The 22,331-nt window shown below is 42.2% G+C and overlaps 1 protein-coding gene across 4 annotated transcripts in view; it reads right to left on the reverse strand.

The window, feature by feature from the left end:
* Positions 1–472: 472 nt before the first annotated feature.
* The window catches only part of LOC137371724 (mitogen-activated protein kinase kinase kinase 14-like), a 72,916-nt gene continuing 51,057 nt past the window's right edge, over positions 473–22,331 (reverse strand). For 3 of the 4 annotated variants that reach the window (XM_068034554.1, XM_068034551.1, XM_068034552.1), the window contains 5 exons: positions 21,346–21,441; positions 10,465–10,634; positions 8,571–8,721; positions 4,616–5,056; positions 473–1,829 (listed from right to left, as the gene is read on the reverse strand). In XM_068034554.1, coding sequence (XP_067890655.1) covers positions 1,816–1,829; positions 4,616–5,056; positions 8,571–8,721; positions 10,465–10,634; positions 21,346–21,441 — 872 coding nt within the window. In that variant the 3' untranslated portion in view covers positions 473–1,815. The remainder of the gene's footprint in view (positions 1,830–4,615; positions 5,057–8,570; positions 8,722–10,464; positions 10,635–21,345; positions 21,442–22,331) is intronic. The other variant, XM_068034553.1, reaches the window with a different exon arrangement.

The raw sequence follows: 22,331 nt of genomic DNA on the forward strand, positions 1-22,331 counted from the left end.
GTTCCTGTCCAAACTATCCTGTTCCTGCTGTCGGAACTAACCCATTCCTGCTGTCCAATCTAACCTATTCCTGCTGTCCAATCCAATCCATTCCTGTCCAAACTAAGCCATTCCTTCTGTCTAATCTAACCTGTTCTTGCTGTCCGATCAAACCTGTTCTTGCTGTCCAATCTAATCTGTTCCTATTCAATCTAACCCGCTCCTGTCCAATCTAACCCATTCCTGTCCAATCTAACCCATTCTTGTCCAATCTAACCCATTCTTTCTGTCCAATCTAAGCTGTTCCTGTCCAATCTAATCTGTACTTGTCCAATCTAACCCTTGTTTTCTGGTCGCGTTATTCCTCAAAGAACTCCAGTAAATATGTGCAGCAAGGCTTATTGATTCTAAAAGTCACATTAACAACTCAATGAGATCGGTGTTCTTTAAATGCTCATTTATTGCATCCAACTGAATAGTAGTTTCTAATCTTTTGGCTTGAGGGACATATGGAGCCCCAGGGCTACATATAAAGTTTAAATTCAAGTTACCATTTATTCGTATATACCTCAAACTGCTGATACTCATCAAACTTTATCAATTAATATGGCAACATTGTTAAAACAGCCCTTTACAAACATCCAGATCCACAAAATGCAAGTGTGACAAATTAGCAGATAAGAAATTTAAGCATAAATAGGACAGAGTTATCTGGGCTTTAAGGGCCCAATTGCCAGAATTCAGGAGTTGCATTTGACCCAGGGGCTGAAGGTTGGACACACTGCTGTAGAATGCCCTCAAGCATTTTCTCCACCATGAATGTGCGGCCGAATAGTCAGAATTACCTGATTTATGACTTACTCCTTTTTGAACATTGGAACTACCTTTGCCAGCCCTCATGTGAAGCTCAAAAAATTATCAATAGAAACACTACAAATTTCCTCTTTTATTTCATTGACTTTAGGATGCATCCTATTAGACTTAGGAATTTTCTACATATTTAATCCTTCCAGTTTCTACGTAAAGAAAGAAAGACTTGCATTTATATAGCACCTTTCACAACCTCAGGTCATCCCAAAGTGCGTAACAGCCAATGAACTACTCTTCAAGTGTAAGCACTGTTGTAGGAAATGTGGCAGCTAATTTGCACACAGCAAGCTCCCACAAACAGCAATGTGATAATGACCAGATAATTTGTTTTTGTGAGATTGATTGAGGGACAAAACCATAACCTTCTAACTCAGAGGCGAGAACGCTACCAACTGAGCCATGGCTTACACGTGTCATACATAATGCATTTTTTATTAAAATGTGCTATGGACTGCTTAGCCAAATTCTTTATATGACTAGAACAGTTCTATTGACCTCCTTTGTGACAACTGATGATTGCAATCCATGCAATATATCTGCCACGTTCTGATCACTTTATAGTTTCATTGAATTTATTTATTTTTTAAATTCTGCCTTTGGGTCCATTAAAGAAAATGTAAGATGTGGAGAGACAAAGTGTAGGACCCAAAAGTGTTTACAAGTATATTCTTAATAAGTAATAGTCAAAGACAGGTGTTCTATTATAAGTACAACTCATAGAAAAATGCATTATAAAATCTAGTTTCCTTTTAAAAATACTTCATTAAATAATAGGAAAAAAATTCCAAAGAACTCAATGGACCTAAATCACTAATGAAAAGAGAAAACAAGAAAGCAAGCACTCAAAACACATAATTGGATCTTTTGTAATTGAAGTCCAGGTGCTGTTTCTCTGGATAAACAGCATTACAGATATCCAGGTTCATTCAGTAAGATGAAGATAAATGATTTTGTCAGGTAACCTTTTTATGATTTTCCAACTGCAACAAAAAGTACATTTAGAATAAATTAGAAAAATAGAGATTTAACTGGATGAATTAATAATTTATAACATGGAAACTACATTATTTTAACAACACTTTTAAAATGACCTAAAACTCATTCCAAAACGTCAAAACAGTTTATTTTCTTTAGGTTGTTGGCTCATAGGTTAAGATCCTACCAGCACGGGTTGAGTCCCAATGTCAGGATCAAATGCAGGTCCCAAGCCTGTGTGGGCAGATGGTGGGACTGTGGTAGCAATTTTACCAGTGACAATCTCTTAATTGGCTGCCACTGGATCGGCTGTCCAGTTAAGGATGGCAGGCTGGTTATCCACACTCCTGGCATAACCGAGAGAGGTAGTTGCTGCTGAAACTGGAAGGAGAAGGAGGGAATTTCCATCTTGAAGCACGTTCGAAGGGCCCGGAGGAAATTTATTGATGTGCTAGGACCAGGCATGCAGGCCCAGCGATTGGAGAGGTGAACCCTCCAGTTGCAGCGATGTGGCTGTGGGGGTGGCCATTGCTGTGGGGGGAGGGGGGGGCCCTCCTTGGGCCATGAAGCCTCCGGAAAGGAAGACCCCACCCCACAACACTTGGGAAGCCACTGGGAGGCTGCCATGATGCAGCCGGTGGACTCCCCACATCACATGGTGGGTTTTTTATTCCAATGTCAGCAAAATGCTGGCAGCCTGGTAAAATGACTATCAATAGGCCAATTAATTGGTTAATTGGCTGCCTGCCTCTGGTTGGTGGGCGGCCGAGCCCCTGTCATTCCTGCCACTGGGAATATCCCCTGGCGGCGTAAGCACATTGGGCTTCCCTCCTGACACCTTTAACCATCATTTTTCCAACCATCTCATCTCCCTTTCCAATGGGCTGGTAAAATCACAGCCATAGCATTGATTTGTTAATCTCCAAAATAGCAGATTTTAGATTATTAAACCAAACCTCCATAACAAATCAATTAAAACAGTTTACTGTGGCCATCTGATCATCTACTGTATAAAAATAAGGGGCTTATAATACCAATCTTTGCAATGTTAAGTTTTATAAGCTTAACAAACATATCAGGCGTTCACAAAGTGAATGTTTAATCCATACTTCCTCTCTCCTGCTTCCCTATTGTCTTCCCTGTATCTATCCCTTACTCCCTATTCCTCCCCTACAGGATCCTCTCTTCCATCTCTGTCCCAAACCTGCATTCCTTCCTTCCTTCCCGCACCACTCTCCTAACATCTCTCATTGCCATGCCCACTCCCTCAGTCTCCCGATCGTCCCCATTAGCCTGACCCTAAAATCTTCTTTTGCAGTTCAAAACTAGGAAACCAGCTGTTTGATTCTTTACAGTGGTTATTGCAGTCTAATATTTGACATTTGTACAACAACATGCACTTCAAAAAAAATGTTGGTCTCTATCTTAACACCAGGAAACCAATGAAAAGCAGGAAGTGCGAAAAGGGGAGGGGAAATGGCAGCCAGTGCCTGCAGTGATGGGAATCATTGGATGGCAGCGGGAAAGGTGGGATTGGATCGATGGCAATCAGAACAGGCAGGGACCAACAGCAGGAACACGTCACATTAACGTTTAAAAAAATAAATAAAATCACACATAAAAACTTACGTTGAGTGATAAAAAAGTAACAAAAAGTGTTACAGGAAGTAAGTATGACACTTACAAGAGGTGCACTATAGGTTATAGTAGTTGAAACAATGTTATTTGTGGGAACAAGTTATTTGGTTTGTAAAGATTCGAGAAGGATGAGGGAATGGCTGGACAAGTGAGTTGGTGGGCCAGTGAGTATTTGTAAAAAAGCATTGAAAAGTATTGTATTGTTGAGGTGTTAAGTCTCCAAAGAAATCTACCTTGGCTGTAGCAAGTTGAAAAGGTGGTAAATAAATGTAACTTATGTAGTTTCTCAAATCAAGCTTCACAGTCCAGTATACATACAAAGACCCCATGTGCATTTGTTAGTACTTGCTTCATGTGCATTTGCAGGTTATTCCAAACTGATTCTGTGGGTGTGACACTTATGTGGTCAGTGTCTTCCTTTTTTTCCCCTCCAAATCAACAGATAATATGTAGAGTGGATGCTTCAGGAATCAGGATCCTGGGTAAAACTGTAGACATATTTGAATGTTTAATCCACTCTTTCCTCCTGGGGGGTACTTGTAGATTACAATATTCCTGTGGTAGGCTTGCCATTTGGTGTGAAAGCGTATTATCTCCTTATGTTATATGCATATTCATTAAATATGAGCTCAGAACACTGCACTACTGTAATGCAATCCAAAGTGAGTTTATGTCACATAAAGATTTACAAATGTGTTTGCCAATCCTTTGTGTTAATGCTTATTGATAGGGTATAGCAGAGTTACCAGATTTCAGTCCCATAATGTGCGTGAGAGAAATACAAATTTAATTGCATGAATCAATATTAAATTAGAATTTGGTCAGTCAGAGTAAAGTTATCTTGGTAGACAGGTTGCATTATGATGTAGGAATTGCTGTCTGACTAAAACAAATTGCATTGTTCCTCTTACATACCCCTCACCCAAATAATTGATCAAATTTATGTTAAACAACCTGTGTTAAACTATTATTACTCTGTTAAACCGATGCTGTAAAATGCAATTAGCATTACCACTACCTAATTGGACTTTTATGTCTAAATAGACTTTATCAGCATGGTGTAAACTGGGCCTTAGAATTACCAGCAGGCAGGTTAAAACCACAGTGTATTTTTATCTGGAGTCTGTTAAATCTACTTTGAGCACTAACCTACCTTTTAGAAGCTGATCAGCATCTTCATTTCTCTGTGGTTGCTGAAACTGAGTAGGACATGAATGGAAACGCTTGACATTTCGGTGGTACGGTTGCTGATTAATTTTTAAGGTTTGATTTTCAGTATAAGTACCACAGGGCTTGGAAAAATTAACATCTCTTCTGTCTTTTTCTATGGTATTCTCTATTTTTTCTTGGGAACTTTGATGCTTTTCACAAGAATTGTCAACCACAATTTGTGGGGTTTGTACTTCATTTCCTTTATCCTGACATTCTGGAGTGATAGCAGATCCTGGAGAAGGGTCAGCTAAATCTTTTAAAATGGCAGATGGCTCAAGAGTGGTACTAGAATAATATTGTGATGGTTCAGACATATTTTCATTGCACGGCTGAGAGCTTACTTCAGCATACTGCTCTCCAAATATGAACTGAAGACCTGAAACTGATAAAAACAAGACAAACATTATTGTAGGTAGTTTTCCAACTGAGGCTTTCCTTTCTATACAGCTGATTGAGCAAGATTGCCCAACTTTGTGTCTCTGTGGACTTGTTTATTGTTTATTTTGATACCACATGGGCCAGAATAAACCTTAAATCAATATTCATATCAATTTTCATACACCAACTGAGTTTGGTGTTCTGATTTAGGATGTAACCACCAATCAGGTAATAGGGCGAAGAGTAACTCTTTCCAAACCTCCAGGACAAAGAATTTCAAACAGGAGAAATCAGTAAATAAGAAGTGTAAGCATAAATAGAAATGAATTGCCTGTTCTTTGTGCGCTGGACTGTTACGTTGTTTATACACCTTCATTATAGATGCTGAAATAAAGTCAGAATTTAATTTCCTTACGGGACCAAGAGGAGTCTGAATGCTTCTCCAAGCCAACAAGAAAATGTTGGACCTCGCCACTGAATCACACCTCTCACTATCATGAGGATCCCATTTGACAGGCCGGTAGCCAATTCCACAGATTTACACCTGCTGTTGGCAGGCAGCCTCTGGGCCATACAAATTTACACCTATTTCCATCCTGAACAGGTGTGAAGCTAGCCAGCAGTAATTAAATGAGACACAGTCCTCTTTTTTCAGGATGAGTGAATTTTTATCTGAAATCAAAACAACTGCCGAAAACGGGTCCCGAAATAAAATGATTTTTTTTGGCCTTCCACATGCACGTCTTGAGTGCAAGCCTTCCTGTGAGCCATTGTAGTTCCTTGTTAATAAATGCTAGTTGTAACTGTGCATTTATTCAACCAGAAATGCAGCTTCACGTGCTGTGACTGACTCCACACTAATATGTTCTTTGATAAGTTTACTTTGTTCTCAGAATATGGGCATTCCTTTCAAGGCCACATATATTGCCCATCCCTAGTTGGTCTCAGAAGGAGCTGGTGCTTTCCCTTGAACTCCTGCAGCACTTATAGTGGTGGTGCTCTGATAGTGGCATGAGATAGGAAATTCCAGGAAATTGACCTGTGACAATGAAGGAATGACAATACAGCTCCAAGTCAGGATGGTGCGTGACGTGAAGAGGAACTTAGAGATAATGCTGCTCTTGTGACATTACTTTTGCCCTTCTCAGTGGTAGAGGTTGCGGGTCAAGGAGGTGCTGTCAAAGTAGCCTATGTGAGTTGTAGAATGATCATACAGACTACTGGCATGTTGGTAATGGAGGGAGTAGATTTGGGTCTAATTGCAGTGACCCTGATCAAGGCGAATGCTTTTTCCTGGATGGTGTCGCGTTTCTGGAGTGTTGTTGTGACTGTACTCATCCAGGCGAGTGGTGAGTATTCCATCGCACTCATGATTTGTGCCTTGTAGTGCAGGAAATGAGCTATTCACAGAACACACATCCATAGCCTAGTTGCCATGGTATTGGTATGACCAGTCCTGTTAAGCATCTGGTCAAAAGTAACCCTCAAGATGTTGATAGTGGGGGAATTAGCAATAGTGGCGCATTTGAACGCCAGGGTGAGCTGATAGAACATTTTTTGTTGGAGATATTCATTGCCTGGAACTTATGTGATACAAATGCTACACTTGTCATCTCAGGCCTTAATGTTATCCAGATCCTGAAGTAGGCTGGCATAGGCTGCTTCATTATCGGAGCAGTTGCAAATGAAATTAATTCTGTGGAATCATCCAAAAGCAGCTACATATCTGAGCTTATATCAGAGGGAAGGTCATTGATCCAGCAGCTAAAAGATGGTTAGACCAAGGACGTTTCTCTGAGAAACTCCTGCAGTGATATCTTGGGGTTGCAATGATTAGTCTCTGTCACTCACAACAAACTTTCAAATGCTTTAGACACAACTACAGCATTTTGAATTGTTTTCCCATTGATCTATTTTGTTCTAGAGTTCTTTGGTGTTCCGTTTGGTCAAATGCTGCCTTGCTATCAAGGGCAGATACTCTCACCTCTCCTCTAGTATTCAGCTCTTGCATCCATGCCTGGGTTAAGTTTGTTCAGGAGTCAAGTGGTTCTGGCAGAACCGAAACTGAGCATCCGTGAACATGTTATTGGTGCTAGTTGTCGTGTGATAACACTATTGATGACTCCTTGCATCACTTTGCTCGTGATTGTGAGGAGGCTGATAAATAGGCAATCGACTAAGTTACATTCCTCCAGTTTTTTGTAGTAGGACCTTTTCCACATTATTGGGTATATTTGAGAGTTGTAGCTGCACTGGAACAGTTTGGGAAATGTTAAACTGAAAAAGAAAGATAAGCGAAGTAAAGCAATAGACAGGTGATAGGGAAAAACAATTATGATGGAAAAATAAAAAGCAAAAGAATTTATGAGAAGATCAGTGAAGCCAGAAGGAGAATGGAAAGAACAACTTCTAGGAACAAAATGAAATGATAAATGGATGAATCGAGCCCTTAACAGCATAAAAGATCCCAAGCTGCTTCACAGGAGTGTTATAGAGCAAAATTTGACACCAAGTCACGTAATGCAATATTAGGGCAGGTGACCAAAAGCTTGGTCAAAGAGGTAGGTTTTAAGGAGCGTCTTAAAGGAGGAAAGACAAGTCGGCAGACAGTGAGGTTCAGGGAGGAATTCCAGAGCTTAAGGCATGGCCACCAATGGTGGAGCAATTAAAATAGGGGATGCTCAAAAGGCCAAATTAGAAGGGTGCAGATATCTCGGAGGGTTGTGGGCTGGAGGAGATTACAGAGATAGGGAGGGGGCGAGGCCATGGAGTGACTTGAAAACAAGATAAGAATTTTAAAATTGAGGCATTGCTTAACTGGGAGCTAATGTAGGTCAACGAGCACAGTGGTGATGAGTGAATGGGACTGGGAGAATAAGTAAATAAAAAACAATAGGGAAGAAACTGAAAAAGGACAGATTCCATTAATATTTGTAAATATGTCAAAATATACATGATAAAATACACTATTCATCCTTACACAGATTGTCAAAGATTTATTCTTGTAAACTTCAATAATATGGAGTACTTGACCTGTGTAACATTTCTAGGCAAATTAAATACCAGTCCATGTGATGTGATTCCACTGAGTTGCTAAATAATGCAGCAAATTTCATTATATAATTTTACACTTTAAAAAGACTCCCTGGTCCACACACAATAGCCTGGCCTTTGCTGATTACATACTACAACTGGCTACCTGGAGGTGCCTATACACTGTCCAGGTTGATCCTACTTTTGCCTTGCCCTCCATCCTTCTGTCCTTTACTTGGCATTTCCACATGATGGCATAGCCGTGTGGGTGCAACTTCACATTCCATCATTTTTTTCTTCACTACATTGCAGCTCAGAAACACTGCATCACCACAACATTGTATCATTTTGATTTCATTTTAATATAAGGCAGAAATGGCAAACCTGCACTAGAAAGATCATTTAATATCCTTCTGATAGCAGTGAAACTGGACAAATTTCCAATGAAAAGGTAAATCACACTGCTGTTCTAAATTGTTTCTTACTCTGAGCCAAGACATCAGCTGCTTCATCTCGCAAGGTTGCAGCAAACGGTCTCTTGTGTTGATCCACCATTAGGCCCCTCTTAATGAGACTATCCACCAAAATGTGGCATGATGGGGGGATCTCAAAGTATGGGGGACTCTCTTCTACAATCTACAAAGGAAAGAATTTATTTTGTTATGATGATGAAAAAACAAATGTCACATTTTATGGTATAGAAAGAATACTGAAATGATCTCAGAGGAAGATGCATATAAACAGCTGATTTAAAATCCTCAAATGAAACAGAAACAATTGATTAAACACATACTCAGACACAAGATTTATTACAAAGGAGCTGACAATCCTGTATTGTAAAAATGGAAACAAAGACAATTTTTTACCCAATGGCAATAAAACAGTAATCAAATTGCATGACTGTTCAATTTTCACATGCTATTTGGTGAGAAATTTTGGAGCTGATTTGAACTCTACCTATACTGGTGGTGGGGATGGGGTGGGTGTGGAGGGCAGTTAAAATCGCTGAGAACCCAATTTTCAAATGTTTCCCATATGTTCACGACCTACTGCTCATTCGATATTCACCTGTTTTAATGGATACAATTTTAATTTCCAGCATTGATGGACTAAATTTAAAGAAAATTAACCATGAATAAATGAAGGCGATTTTTTGTTATTTAGTATTGTGTCCTGTTCTGAGGATCCTTGAGAGGCTGCAGAGGAGATTTGCCAGAATGTTTCCAGGGATGAGGGATTTTAGCTACAAGGTTAGGTTGGAGAAGCTGGGAGCAAAAGAGATTGAGGGGAAATTTGATAGAGGTGTACAACGTTATGACAGGTTTAGATAAGGTGACAAAGAAAAGCTGTTTCCCTTAGCTGATAGTACAAGGACTAAGGGACACAGATTTAAGGTTTTAGGCAAGAGATACAAGGGGGATGTGACGAAGAACTCTTTTACGCAGCAAGCAGTAATGATCTGGAACCCGCTGCCTATGAGGGTGGTGAATGCGAAGACAATGAATGATTTCAAAAGGAAATTGGATGGGAACTTGGGGGAAATAAACTTGCAGGGTGATAAAGATAGCGAATGGGACTAATTGGATTGCCCTACAGAGAGCCAGTGGGGACCTGACTGGCTCAATGGCCTCCTTCTGTGCCGTAATGATGTTATGACTATAAACCTGAACTGATTGACTGAATTTTAACCTGCTCTATGAGGACGCAGCTAGGATACTTACCCAAAGCTTGGACAGCAGGGGATTTGGAACAAATGCATTTAAATTGGATTGTGGTACAGACAAGCCATGAGCAAATTGAATGGTGCAATAGGCTGGAAGGGCTGAATGGCTTATTCTTATGGCCTATACTTTAGAGTGAATGTTTTTGTACTTATAAAATGAAATGGAGAAAGCACCACTTTCCATTTCTTGTGCCCATTATCATCATCATCATCATCAAGTACTTCCAGGTCAGAGTGAAACTCTCTTTACTCTGTCTCACCAATGTCTAACCCTATCCTCAGCAGAGTTTTAGCAACTTACAAATGTCTCATTTCAGTCATCTTTATGGCCTTTGCAAGTGGTCACCAATTAGATCCAAATTATGGCTAGTTTTTTTGATTCATGCTCACTAGGAACTCAGACTGCTTCAAACTCAATTCATCTAGGACCCTTACATCCAGCAGAGAGAGAACTCTTTCATCCTGTCAGTTTAGTTTAACTCAAATCCCCAGGTTCCCCAGAGATGAAAACACAAGAGCAAAAGCCAGTATTCAAAATGGCACATGCTCCAAATTTACTAAACACTTTCACATACAACACGAGAACCAAATATTTTCTCATGAGGCTTTTATGTTTAATAGTTTTGAATTCCTTACATTAGAATTATTGTGCTTACCACCTTATATAAAACATGTATTTCACCAAACTTCTTCAGCCATGGTTGCCTTCCATTAATCATGTGTAGAAGGGTACAGGTAGCGCTCCAAACATCTGCCCTCCAGTCATGTCCTGCACTCTGAGCTACTTCTGGAGCCATATGTGTCTGTGTTCCTACTGGAGCTTCTCCTGAAGAAATAAACATGGATAAGGCTTTTTCACTTTCAGCTATGGATTCTTCTGGGCATCAAACCAAAGTGTCTAAGCAAGCAATAGTTTTACTTAGCACGGAGAAAGTATACAGTGGAATTCAGTTTATGCCGTCTTTCGAAATCTCAGATTTTTCTTGACAATCTCCAATCAGATCACTGATTGGAACTAATGTGATGAATGAGTTCCTTGCTGACACTTTGGGCAGAACTTTAACCCGCAAGAGTGGGGAACGGGGGGGTTAATGCAGCAAAAAAGGTCGGCATTTCAGAAACTTGACATGATCCTGCTCACTTCTGACTTTAACCAGCGTGCATTTGGAGGCTCATGGGAAACTCCTGTGGGGTTGATGGGTCTGTTATTTGACTATGTTAACAGGCAATTAAATGGAGAATTTCACCCAGCATTCTGGCTTTAACAGCCAGTGCATGGGGTTCCTGAGCTGTGTGAAACATGTCAGCTTCACAGTGAGGCTTGATGGCTTTGTGAAATTGATAGTCTGGAAAGCCTTTAAATACTGAAACAGCAGAGCTGTTTACTTAGGTGAAAGGCTTTTGCTCATAGACATTGTGCTGAGAGTCTGCTTTCACTGCTTTAAAGGTGATTTCGAAAAGTTTGGAAGTCGCTTCTGGTACCTTGGTACCTTCACTCACCTTGATCTGTATTCTCCTGCTGCCAACCTTCACTGAAGCTAATGCAGCTCTACCTTGGACCTCTGATGAGGAACAAAAGAAGCAGCCACACCAACAGCACCAGCAGGAGCAACAGCAGCTGTCATTTATTCAGCCACATGCTGCTCCACAGGGCAGAGGAGATGGATACAAAGCTGCAGCTTGAAGGAAATGCCAGCACAGAATATACAGGCAGACAGCATCACATGACTGAACAACAGTGCCTCAGGAGGCTCAGGTTTTCATGGCAGGTTGTTGCTGACATCTGCAGCTTCCTGGAACAAGACCTCTTTCCAAGCGGGCAAGGTGGACATGCATTGCTAGTGGCCGCCAAGGCCACCACAATCCTGAATTTCCTTGCTTCTGGCTCCTTCCAGGAATCTCCTGGTGACATCTCCAGGATTTCACAATCTGCTGCACTCAAATGCATCTCCCAGGTGACCGATGCCATGATTGTAAGGGCCGCCCCTTAAGGGCTCTTGCTTTTGCTGCAGTGGCTGGATTTCCCCAAATAGAGGGAGTCATAAACTGCACACATGCGGCAATCAAGCCACCCTCAGATCAACCAACTTGTCAATTGGAATGGATTCCAGGATTCCACCCTTCAATGTTCAGTTGGTTTGTGACCACCAGAATGTTTTCATGCATGTCTATGCAAGATATCCTGGAAGCTGTCATTATGCCTTCATAATGCTCTAGTCACATCTCCCACAGGTCTTCGTACCTCCAAGCAGAGTCAGTGGGCTGAATTTTTATAGCTCGCTGCTGTTCTCGGCAGTGAGCTTCAAAAAGTGTGCAGCGCTTATTAACACGGAGGGGGCAGACCACCTGCCCCCCAATGATGTCATTGGGGGCAGGCGCTTTGTCCCGGCAATGGTGTCTGGCACCACCGCGCAGGTGCCATTTTTAAAAGGGCTTCAAGCCCTGACAGGTCATTTAAATTTTTAAAGGTCCCGATGTGCAAAAAGTTAAAATAAAATTGCAATATAACTTTGAATCCCCTCTCCCACCACCGCCCCCCCCCCCCCATGAGTACTCAATATATAAATTGCCCTATCCCCCAAAACAAACTTTTATTCTGATGCTGAACTTTACCCCCGAACTTCATTACCTTTGACCCTCAACCCCTTCCCACCATCCCCTCAGCCAATAGTAAGAGTTTTCCTCACTCCCCCCACTCCCCCAACGGAGATCTGAAGGCAGGGGAGTTCCGGCAACCGGCCAGAATATTGGCGTGCGACTGCCGTCAGGACAAGGTAAGTGTTTATTCATTGATTAACATTTATTTAAATATTTAAATGAAGGCTCTGCACCAAGTGGCAGGGGGGCTACCCCGAGGCCTCGCCATCGCTGGTAAAATGGGGCAGGGCCTTCCCAGCATCGAAGCCCATGGTGGGCCTATCCCAGAAGTATATTCCATGCGCCCCCCCCCCGCCATGACCCCTGACATTGAGGGGCTTATAACCAGTGGATCGCTCCTTGGAGACAAGGCTACCCTTTAAGGATGTGGCTGATGATACCTTTGAGGACCACTACCACTGATGCAGAGGAAAGGTACAACAGAAGCTACATAAGCAGAAGAGCACTCATAAAGCAAACCATTGTGTTGCTGAAGATGTGATTCAGGTGCCTGGTCAGATCTGGGATCACTGTGCCTTGCACAACATTGCGCTGCAGAGAGGACTGGAGCTGCTCGAGGAAGAAGGTGATGACCGTTCTGCATCCTTCGAGGAGGAGGATGAGCAGGAGCCTTATGTGGCCAGGGTGCCTGCAGCCACTCACCTAGCTGCTAGAGAAGCCCACGACAGACTCATACAGCACAGTTCAAATAACCTGAGTGTGTGAAACCCTATGGCACAACAATGCTGAACTCACTGCCCACACCTCCTCCCACCCCCAACCCAAATCATTCCCACCCTTTGCGCATCTTATACTCTGGTCATATCAGTCACCTCAAGGCTAATGGGCATTGGAAAGGCAGGAGGCAATAATAGAAATGACTGAACAACAGAGACTTGAAATAAAGATTATGATTTAAATCCATTTGCAAATTCATGAATGGAGTGACATTGTTAAAAACACCCAAGTGAATCCCCGTGTGCAATTAAAACGTCTTTCATTTTCATTTCCTATTACTTCTACGTGATGTTACCCCTGTGGCTTCAGTGGAGTAGAGGCAGGATGCTTGTTCCACTGCTGATAGCTGAGATGCCTGTGGTGGATGTTCACTGGGTTTTGGAGCCTGTGATGTCCCCGCCAAAGATCATCCACCTACACCTATGAAGGGACAGCATGTGGTGCCCTAACTGGGGGCGGGGTGCGGAGGGGAAGGATGAGAAGTGGGTGTGCTTTGAGCAGAGTCCCCACTTCCATGTGCCCTTTCTCCATCTTCCCTCTCAATGGCCCACCTGCACTTCTCTGCTAGTCAAGAACTGGAGAGTTCTTCTCTGCTGTTCAGTGAGGCATTAAATGGCCAAGGCAAGGCTTTCCTCCATGCTATTTAAAGTGGCAGAATGAGTGTGCAGGCCATTGGACAGGCATGCATTTGGTTGCCTGCTGCATCTGATTCTCCATGCAGGTGGCCATTCTTTCCCTGGAGTTGGACATCAGCACAAAGGCCTGAGACATCATGGCACTCATGTTTGAGATGGACTCCTCCAATCTCTCTACAACGGTGTGCAGTGCCTTTGGAAATGCTGACAGAACATCACACATTTTCTGTTTCTGCTTCAGAATTGTCCTCATCATGTATGACTTCCAGGTTCAGCATCCAGCTGAGCAGAGCTTGGACTGTCCTGTGCCCCCTAATGGGGACACTCCACTGCTGTCCCTGTCTCCAACACCTGCTTCTGCTCACTTGTGATATATGTCTCACTATGTGACAACCTAGCTAACTCTCTTGGAGGCCCCACTGAGGTGTGTATATCTGTGCTGTTGGAGGGTATGCATGAGTCAAGTGATTGATTTCTCAGAGTGTGTGATCTCCTCTGAGGACTCCTCAGCTTCCTCCTTCTCCAGTTCCTGGGTCATGCTGGAAGGACCTGTGAAAAACATGAATTAAGAGTGACATGGGAAAAGGATTCAAAGTCATCATTGTGCAGATGCTCATATTTCAGTTAGTCGTGACAATAAATCACCATTAGTGATTATTATGTGCCAAGTGACAGTGTGATTTCTAATTCTGTCACCCACCAGGTATCTGGGAGACTCCCCTTCTCCCCATCACCAATGCCATGCACTCCGCCACCCTGCTGATCTCAATGGCTTCCTTTTCCGCAGCGGGCAGGGTGTTTATCATTGGAAGGCCACCCCCAATTCTCTGATGCTCCCTGGAGATCTGGGCTTTTTTTTGCTACAAGGAAAGAAAGCAGAGAGTTATGAGCGTGAGAAATGGATTGTGTGGAGAAGATGGAATGACAACATTTGTGGAGGGTGACTGTGATGGATGGGTGGTGAGATCTCAATAAGGTAAAGGTGAGTGAGAGTTTTGGCTGTTCAGCTGGGGATGTGAGAGAGAGGAATGAGTGGAGCTGCAAGGTATGTTGGTCTGGGGAGTGCTGTGCAGGAAAATACTGCGGAATTATGTGGGGACTGGCATCTGAATGTGAGATGTCACTCACCTTTCCTGCCCTAATGAGGTCATTGTACCTCTTGCAGCACTGAAAGCAGCTGCAAGGCACAGCAATCCTGCTGCTCACTTCCTCAGTTACATCCAGCCATGCCTGTTTGATTTGTGAGGCTTGTATCTTCCTCCCATCCGTGGAGAACAATACTTCTCTTTGGGCATTCACAGCCTATAGCATGACCTCCGGGGAAGCATCAGAGAAGGGGCAGTCATCCCACGTTGCTTATACTTGCTCTGTATTCTGCAATGGAGCCATTCTGATCCCTGCTGGGGTCCCTTTAAATCGACATCCTTCAATTTGCAGATGCAGATTGTCATCACGCCTGCACTCTGTGATTGATTGGGAAACCTAGAAGCAGATTGCTAATGCTGTGGCTGAGTTAAGAAGCCACAGGAAAGGCCACTGCTCTAACACTCAGGTTCCCGACCCGCTGCCAGCCCTCCCTGCTGCGAGTGGGTCAGTTACATGAGAATTCTGCCCTCTGACTTAAATATTGACTTTCTGTGCCACTGAAGACAAATAAAATGTTTTATCTTCCATCAGACAGGAGAATTTAAAAAGTATACGTGCTACGATGAGGAACAGTAGTAACTTTCAAAAGGGAATTAGATAAATACTTGAAGTGGAAGTGCTTGCAGGGCTATGGGTAAATATTGGGTAGCTCTTACAAAGAGCTAGTACAGGCACTATGGGCCAAATGGCCTCCTCCTATGTTATATCATTCTATGATAGCTATATAATCAGGAGAGGGGAGGGAGCAGCACTTAACATATGAAATTACTCACCCACCTTCCGAGTAACATTCCATTTTAAAGGATGTAGAAACAGATTTCATTCTTTATCCCACAGAAGTAAAGTTTGCAAGTCATAAAATATGATTTTCAAAATGTACTTACCTGAATATGGAGCTGGGAGGAGCAAGAATGCAGCTCCTGACCCCACATTCAAAGAAGGTGGGCCGCTGCTTGATTCGGCTCCCCCAGTTGCTGCCACTACATTCACCTGCCGGCACCGCTCCAACCAAAGCTACCTCTTCCTGGCCACTGCTGCCAGGAAACTGCTGTGGAAATCTGATTGCTCAACCTCCTGACCTGATTGACTCCTTTTCAATTGGCCCCCTTCTTGCTTGTGCCCCCTCCCAATCGCATTTCCCTCCCGCTCCTCTTTAACCTTTAACCACTTATCTGAGAGCCGTTTATGGCATTGTCGTGGCCTGATCTTGCATTCTCTTCACCAGTGAGCTGCCTGGGGATGCTTATTAGGTGTCTGCAGCTCACCAGTGAAGTTCATGAGGCCCAATATCTGATCTCCTTTGAGCCTCACCATTCAGGTGCAGGGATTTTTCCTTGCGCCCAGAATATGCTCAAATCTTAACGCCGTAATATGTATTTACAAGAACGTCCAGTTATATTATACTTCTCTAGAGTGAGGGTGGGGTGAAAGTAGGAACAAAAGACATAGTGACAAAGGCTTTTAAAGGTAAGGAGAGAGGTAGCAAATCAGAGTGATTTGGGTAGAGAATTCCAGATAGCAGAAGCATTGTGACCGAAAGATCAGCCTCCAATGCTGCAGCAGAGAGCACAGCTACACTCTCATTATAATGTATACCCATATTTATAGCTGCTATAGAAATTAATTTTCATGACTATTTTCAATTTCTGGTTCATTATAGGTAAAATGCTCTGGTAATAGCAAAGCAAACATTCAACTACCGTTGAAAATTGATGCAGGGAATTTTCATAATCAATACTCCTGCCAGAGACTGATTCCTTAATTTAACTTAAAAGACAAAAAGACCTCAAAACACTTGTGGCCAGAGAAGGCAGTAAGTAAAATTTCTACCCAGGAGTGCCAAGAATTTGTGAAGAATCTTGATCCGGACAGATTCTATTCTGCATGCAGTGCAGCGTTAAATTTGGGGTGGATGGGTGGGTGGTCAGGTCTTGGAAGGACCATACACCCACCCTTATGACTTCAGTAGGCCTCAGTGGAACTTCGGCATTCTGCAGGCCTTTAGAAAGGCTCCAAATATTAGCTAGGGATAATGGCTGCGTTGGGAGCTAATAACTTTCTTGGCCAATATGTTTTCTTCATCCTGGAAGGCCTGGGGCCACTTCAGGCATAGTAGCAGTGGGCTGCCCAGCTATTTGGCAGTGAATTGGGAATTTGGGATGGGTGCTGCTGAAATGCCCTTCCAGGAGCGATGCACACTATCCTGTCATGCCAATGACCTTTTCCCTGGGATTTGGGACCAGTTCTCTGGTTTTGGACCGGGAAGGATGGGATTTCTGCTCTACAAGTTTTGCATTGGCAGGGTCTGTCTCCAATAATTTCAAGATCAAAGTTATGCCATTAGGATACCTTTTAAAGATCTATTTGGATTAAATGGAGCTCAAGATTACATGTTAGTTTGCAGAGCTCTGTGTAGAACTGTCACTCTTTATCAGCTTCAGCATTTAGCTCCAAATCTATAGGTTGGAACTCTCTGGTGGTTCATGCTATTAGAAAAGAACATAAGAACTAGGAGCAGGAGTAGGCAATTCAGCCCCTCGCGCCTGCTCCGCCATTCAATACAATCATGGCTGATCTCATCTCTGCCTCAACTCCACTTTCCTGCCCATTCTCCATAACCCTTCAACCCATTATTAATTAAAAATCTATCTATCTCCTCCTTAAATTTACTCAATGTCTCAGCATCCACCGCACTCTGGGGTAGTGAATTCCACAGACTCACGACCCTTTGAGAGAAGTAATTTCTCCTCATCTCTGTTTTACATCTGCTACCCCTTATCCTAAAACTATGACCTCTTGTTCTAGATTGCCCAAGAGGAAATATCCTCTCTACATCTACTTTGTCAATCCCCTTAATCATCTTAAATACCTCAATTAGATCTCCTCTCATTCTTCTAAACTCTTGAGAGTAAGGCCTAAACTGCTCAATCTCTCTTCATAAGACAAACCCCTCATCTCTGGAATCAATCTAGAGAACCTCCTCTGAACTGCCTCCAACGCAACTACATCCTTCCTCAAGTAAGGGGACCAAAACTACACTCAATATTCCAGGTGTGGTCTCACTAATGCAGTTGCAGCAACACTTCCCTACTTTTATACTCTATTCCTTTAGCAATAAATGCCAAAATTCCATTTGCCTTCCTTATTACCTGCTGTACCTGGATACTAGTTTTCTGCAATTCATGGACGAGGACACCCAGATCCCTCTGCACCGAAGCACTCTGAAGTTTCCCTCCATTTAGATAATAATTTGCTTTTCTATGCCCATTCACCTAACCTATCCATATCCATTTGTAAATTTCTTATTTCTTTATTGCAACTTACTATCCCACCTATTTTAGTGTCATCTGCAAATTTGGCTATAGTACCTTCTATCCCTGCATCCAAGTCATTAATATAGATTGTAAATAGTTGGGGCCCGAGGACTGAATCAGAAAAAGACCCATTAATCCTGCCTCTCTGCTTTCTGTTGGTTAGCCAATCCTCTATCCAAGCTAATAAATTGCCCCTAACCCCATGTGATCTTACCTTGTGTATTAACCTTTTGTGCGGCACCTTATCAAATGCCTTCTGGAAGTCCAGATATACTACATCTACAGGATCCCCATTATCCACTTTGCTAGTTACAGCTTCGAAGAACTCTGGCAAATTAGTCAAACACGATCTACCCTTCATAAAACCATGCTGACTCTGATGGATTACGTTTTGACTTTCTAAATGTCCTGTTATTACTTCCTTTATAATGGATTCTAACAATTTCCCAACGACAGATGTTAAACTAACTGGTCTATGGTTTCCTACCTTCTGCCTCCCTCCCTTTTTGAATAAGGGCATTATATTAGCTTTTTTCCAATCCACTGGAACCTTTCTCACATCCAGGGAATTTTGGAATATTATAACCAATGGATCCACTATCTCCGCTGCCACTTCCCTTAAGACCATAGGATGTAGGCCATCAGGCCCTTGGGACTTGTCTGCTTTCAATCCCAATAGTTTGCTCTTTACCTTTTCCCTTGTGATGATGATTGTTCTAAGTTCCTCCCTTTCTATAACCTCTGCATTACCTGTTACTATTGGGATGGTACTAATGTCCTCCACCGTGAAAACTGAGGCAAAATACTGATTTAGTGTCTCCGCCATTTCTGTGTTCCCTTCTATTAACTCCCCAGTCTCATCCTCCAAGTGATCAACATTCACTTTAGCTACTCTCTTCCCTTTTATATACTTATAGAAGCTTTTGCTATCAGTTTTTATATTTTGCACTAGCTTTCTTTCATAATTTAACTTTGCTCTTTTTATTACTTTTTTTAGTAACCCTTTGTTGATCTTTAAAAGTTTCTCAATCTTCCAGCCTGCCAGTGGCCTTTGTAATATGGTATGCCTTAGTTTTTGTCTTTATATTATCCTTAACTTCCTTGCTTAGCCATGGGTTTTTTTTCGCCCTCTTAGAATCTTTCTTCCTCTCTGGAATATATTTTAGTTGGGAGGAATTGAATATCTCCTTAAACATCTGCCACTGCTCATCAACTGTCCTACCTTTTATTCTTCCTGCCCAGTCCACTAGGGCCAAATCTGTCCTCATGCCTATGCAATTGCCTTTGTTTAACTTTAGAATGCTGGTGTGGGACTCCAGTTTCTTGCCCTCAAACTGAATTTGAAATTATAGCATGCTATGATCACTCTTCCCTAGAGAATCCTTAACTATGAGATCATTAATTAATCCCACCTCATTACACAATACCAAATCTAGAATAGCCTGCTCCATTGTTGGTTCCACAACATATTGCTCCGATAAACAATCTCTAATACATTCAGTGAACTTTCCCTCAAGGCTACCCTTGCCAATTTGATTAATCTAGTCTATCTGCACATTAAAATCACCCATAATTATTGCCGTACCTTTCTTACAAGCCCCCAGTATTTACTGGTTTATACTGTGCCCCCCCCTGCGGAACTACTGTTTGGGGACCTATAGATTACTCCCACCAAGGACTTCTTTCCCTTGCTATTTCTTATTTCTACCCAGACTGATTCAACGTCTTGAACTCCAGTGCCTATGTATTTTCTCACTACAGCACTGATCTCTTCCTTTACTAAGAAAGCGACACTACCTCCTTTTCCTTCCTGCCTATCCTTCCAAAATGCTGAGTACCCTTGATATTCAATTTCCAGACCTGGTTTCCCTGCAACCACGTCTCAGTAATCGCCACTAAATCATACCCATTCATCTCTATTTGCGCTGTTAACTCATTTATTTTATTCCGAATGCTTCGTGCATTCAGATGCAAAGCCTTTAAGTTTGTTCTATTATCAAATTTCCCTAGTCTTGAAGGATTCCTTGGTGCAATATGACGTTCACACGTTCTGTCCCTTTTATTTTCTGGTAACAATCAGCCTCATCACTAACCTGTACTCCTACCTTCTCCTTTAACTTTGACTTCCTAATTTTCCATGCAACTGAACCCTCCTCCCCCACTATTTAGTTTAAAGCCCTATCTACAGCCCTAGTTATGTGATTCATCAGGACTCTGGTCTCAGCATGATTCAGGTGGAGCACGTCCCATCGGAACAGCTCCCTCCTTCCCCAGTGCCCTAATGAATTTGAACCCATTTCTCCCACACCAAACTTTGAGCCACGCATTTACCTCTTTAACCTTATTGACCCTGTGCCAATTAACTCGTGGCTGAGATAGTAATCCGGAGATTATTTCCTTTTTGGTTCTGCTTTTTAATTTAGCCTCTAGCTGCTCATATTCCCTCAGCAGAACCTCTATCCTTGTTCTACCTATATCATTGGTACCTATGTGGACCACAACAACTGGATCTTTCCCCTCCCACTCCAAGTTCCTCTGTAGCCCAGATGAGATATCCTGAACCCTGGCACCAGGTAGGCAACACAACCTTCGGGACTCTCGATCCTGGCCACAGAGAACAGTGTCTATGGCCCTAATTATACTATTCCGATTTTGACTACATTTCTTTTTTCTCCCCAATTTGAATGGCTCCCTGTGCTATGGTCAGTTTGCTCATCCTCCCTACAGTCCCTGCTCTCATCCACACAGGGAGCAAGAATCTCGAACCTGTTGGACAAGGACAATGGCTGAGGCTCCTGCAACACTACCTGCTGGATCCCTCTACCTGCCTCACTCATAGTCACACCCTCCTGTCCCTGACCACTGGCCAAATTCAAGGTAGTTAATCTAAGGGGTGTGACTGTCTCCTGAAACATCTTTGCGCAAACAACAATACTGATACCCCTTTTATGCTGAGCCCCACAACTGGAATCTGGGTTTGAACATTTGGAAGTATTTGATGAAACCACCCTACTTATACGCAACACAACAGTAAGTGTACTTTAGAAAATAACTTGAACTATTTTACCTTTGGGTGTGAGCTGTCCTGGCGGTAGTTTTTTAGCAAACGTAAAGTCGCAAAGCAAAAGCTGCTGTTCAGTGTCAGAGAGAAGAATGTTGTCACCTGAAAGATTTCAAGCATATAGTTATTAAAAATTATTACAAGATTGCTTATTTATCTATTTGTACGCTATTCAGCAAATCATTTGGGTGTTTAATTAATGAAAATAAAATAATTTATAAGTTGTTTTCACGTATATTTTACAGTAGACTGAAAAATTATTATTGGAATTGGTGGAACACATGGTTGGTTTAGCTGAAGAATTCCTATTTAATCTCCTCCTACCACAACACAAACCTGGTCTTTTTCCCATTGTAGAATTGAGTCAATTCTGAAATGAGCCCAGTTTCCAGATCTCATCCATCCTTCTGGGCAACTAGTCTGGACTTTGTGATTTTCAGCTTGGCAGGAACAGTAACATATTGCTGAACTGGTTTTATTTTTCCTCTCTCTTTCCTAAAAGATTGGGGAAATTTCTAACTTGTCACCTGATTATTCCTATGTGTATAACGGTGCAGTAAGGGTGGGTGGGCCAGCTAGAGTAATGGAGTGCAGCTGAATTACAATCCTGCTCCCATTCTTTAATATTGTTGTTAATCTGCAGTGACAATTGTAAATCAAAGCAGCATCTTGTGTTTTAAATATTCCTTCTATCCTCATCAGACTCCAGTTTCTATAGTATTTCAGAATTTTTAGTAAATATATTTATTTCCCCTTTTGACTTGCACTTTGATATTCGATCCTTTGCCCCCATTCTAACAGCATCATTATTTATATTGGGTTTTAAAGTGGTTGTATCCCACGGGAAGTGTGTTTAAAATGTAGACTTGGTACCAGCAGTGGAAAAAAGCTGATGCAGCATTCAATCATTTCCCAGGTGATGAGCGCATACTGTTCACTCATTGGAAAATCTAAGCTACTAATTCTCTGAAAAACCTAATAGAAATACAGTT

Source organism: Heterodontus francisci, chromosome 7, assembly GCF_036365525.1.
Source record: "Heterodontus francisci isolate sHetFra1 chromosome 7, sHetFra1.hap1, whole genome shotgun sequence".
In the NCBI taxonomy this organism is placed as follows: Eukaryota; Metazoa; Chordata; class Chondrichthyes; order Heterodontiformes; family Heterodontidae; genus Heterodontus; species Heterodontus francisci.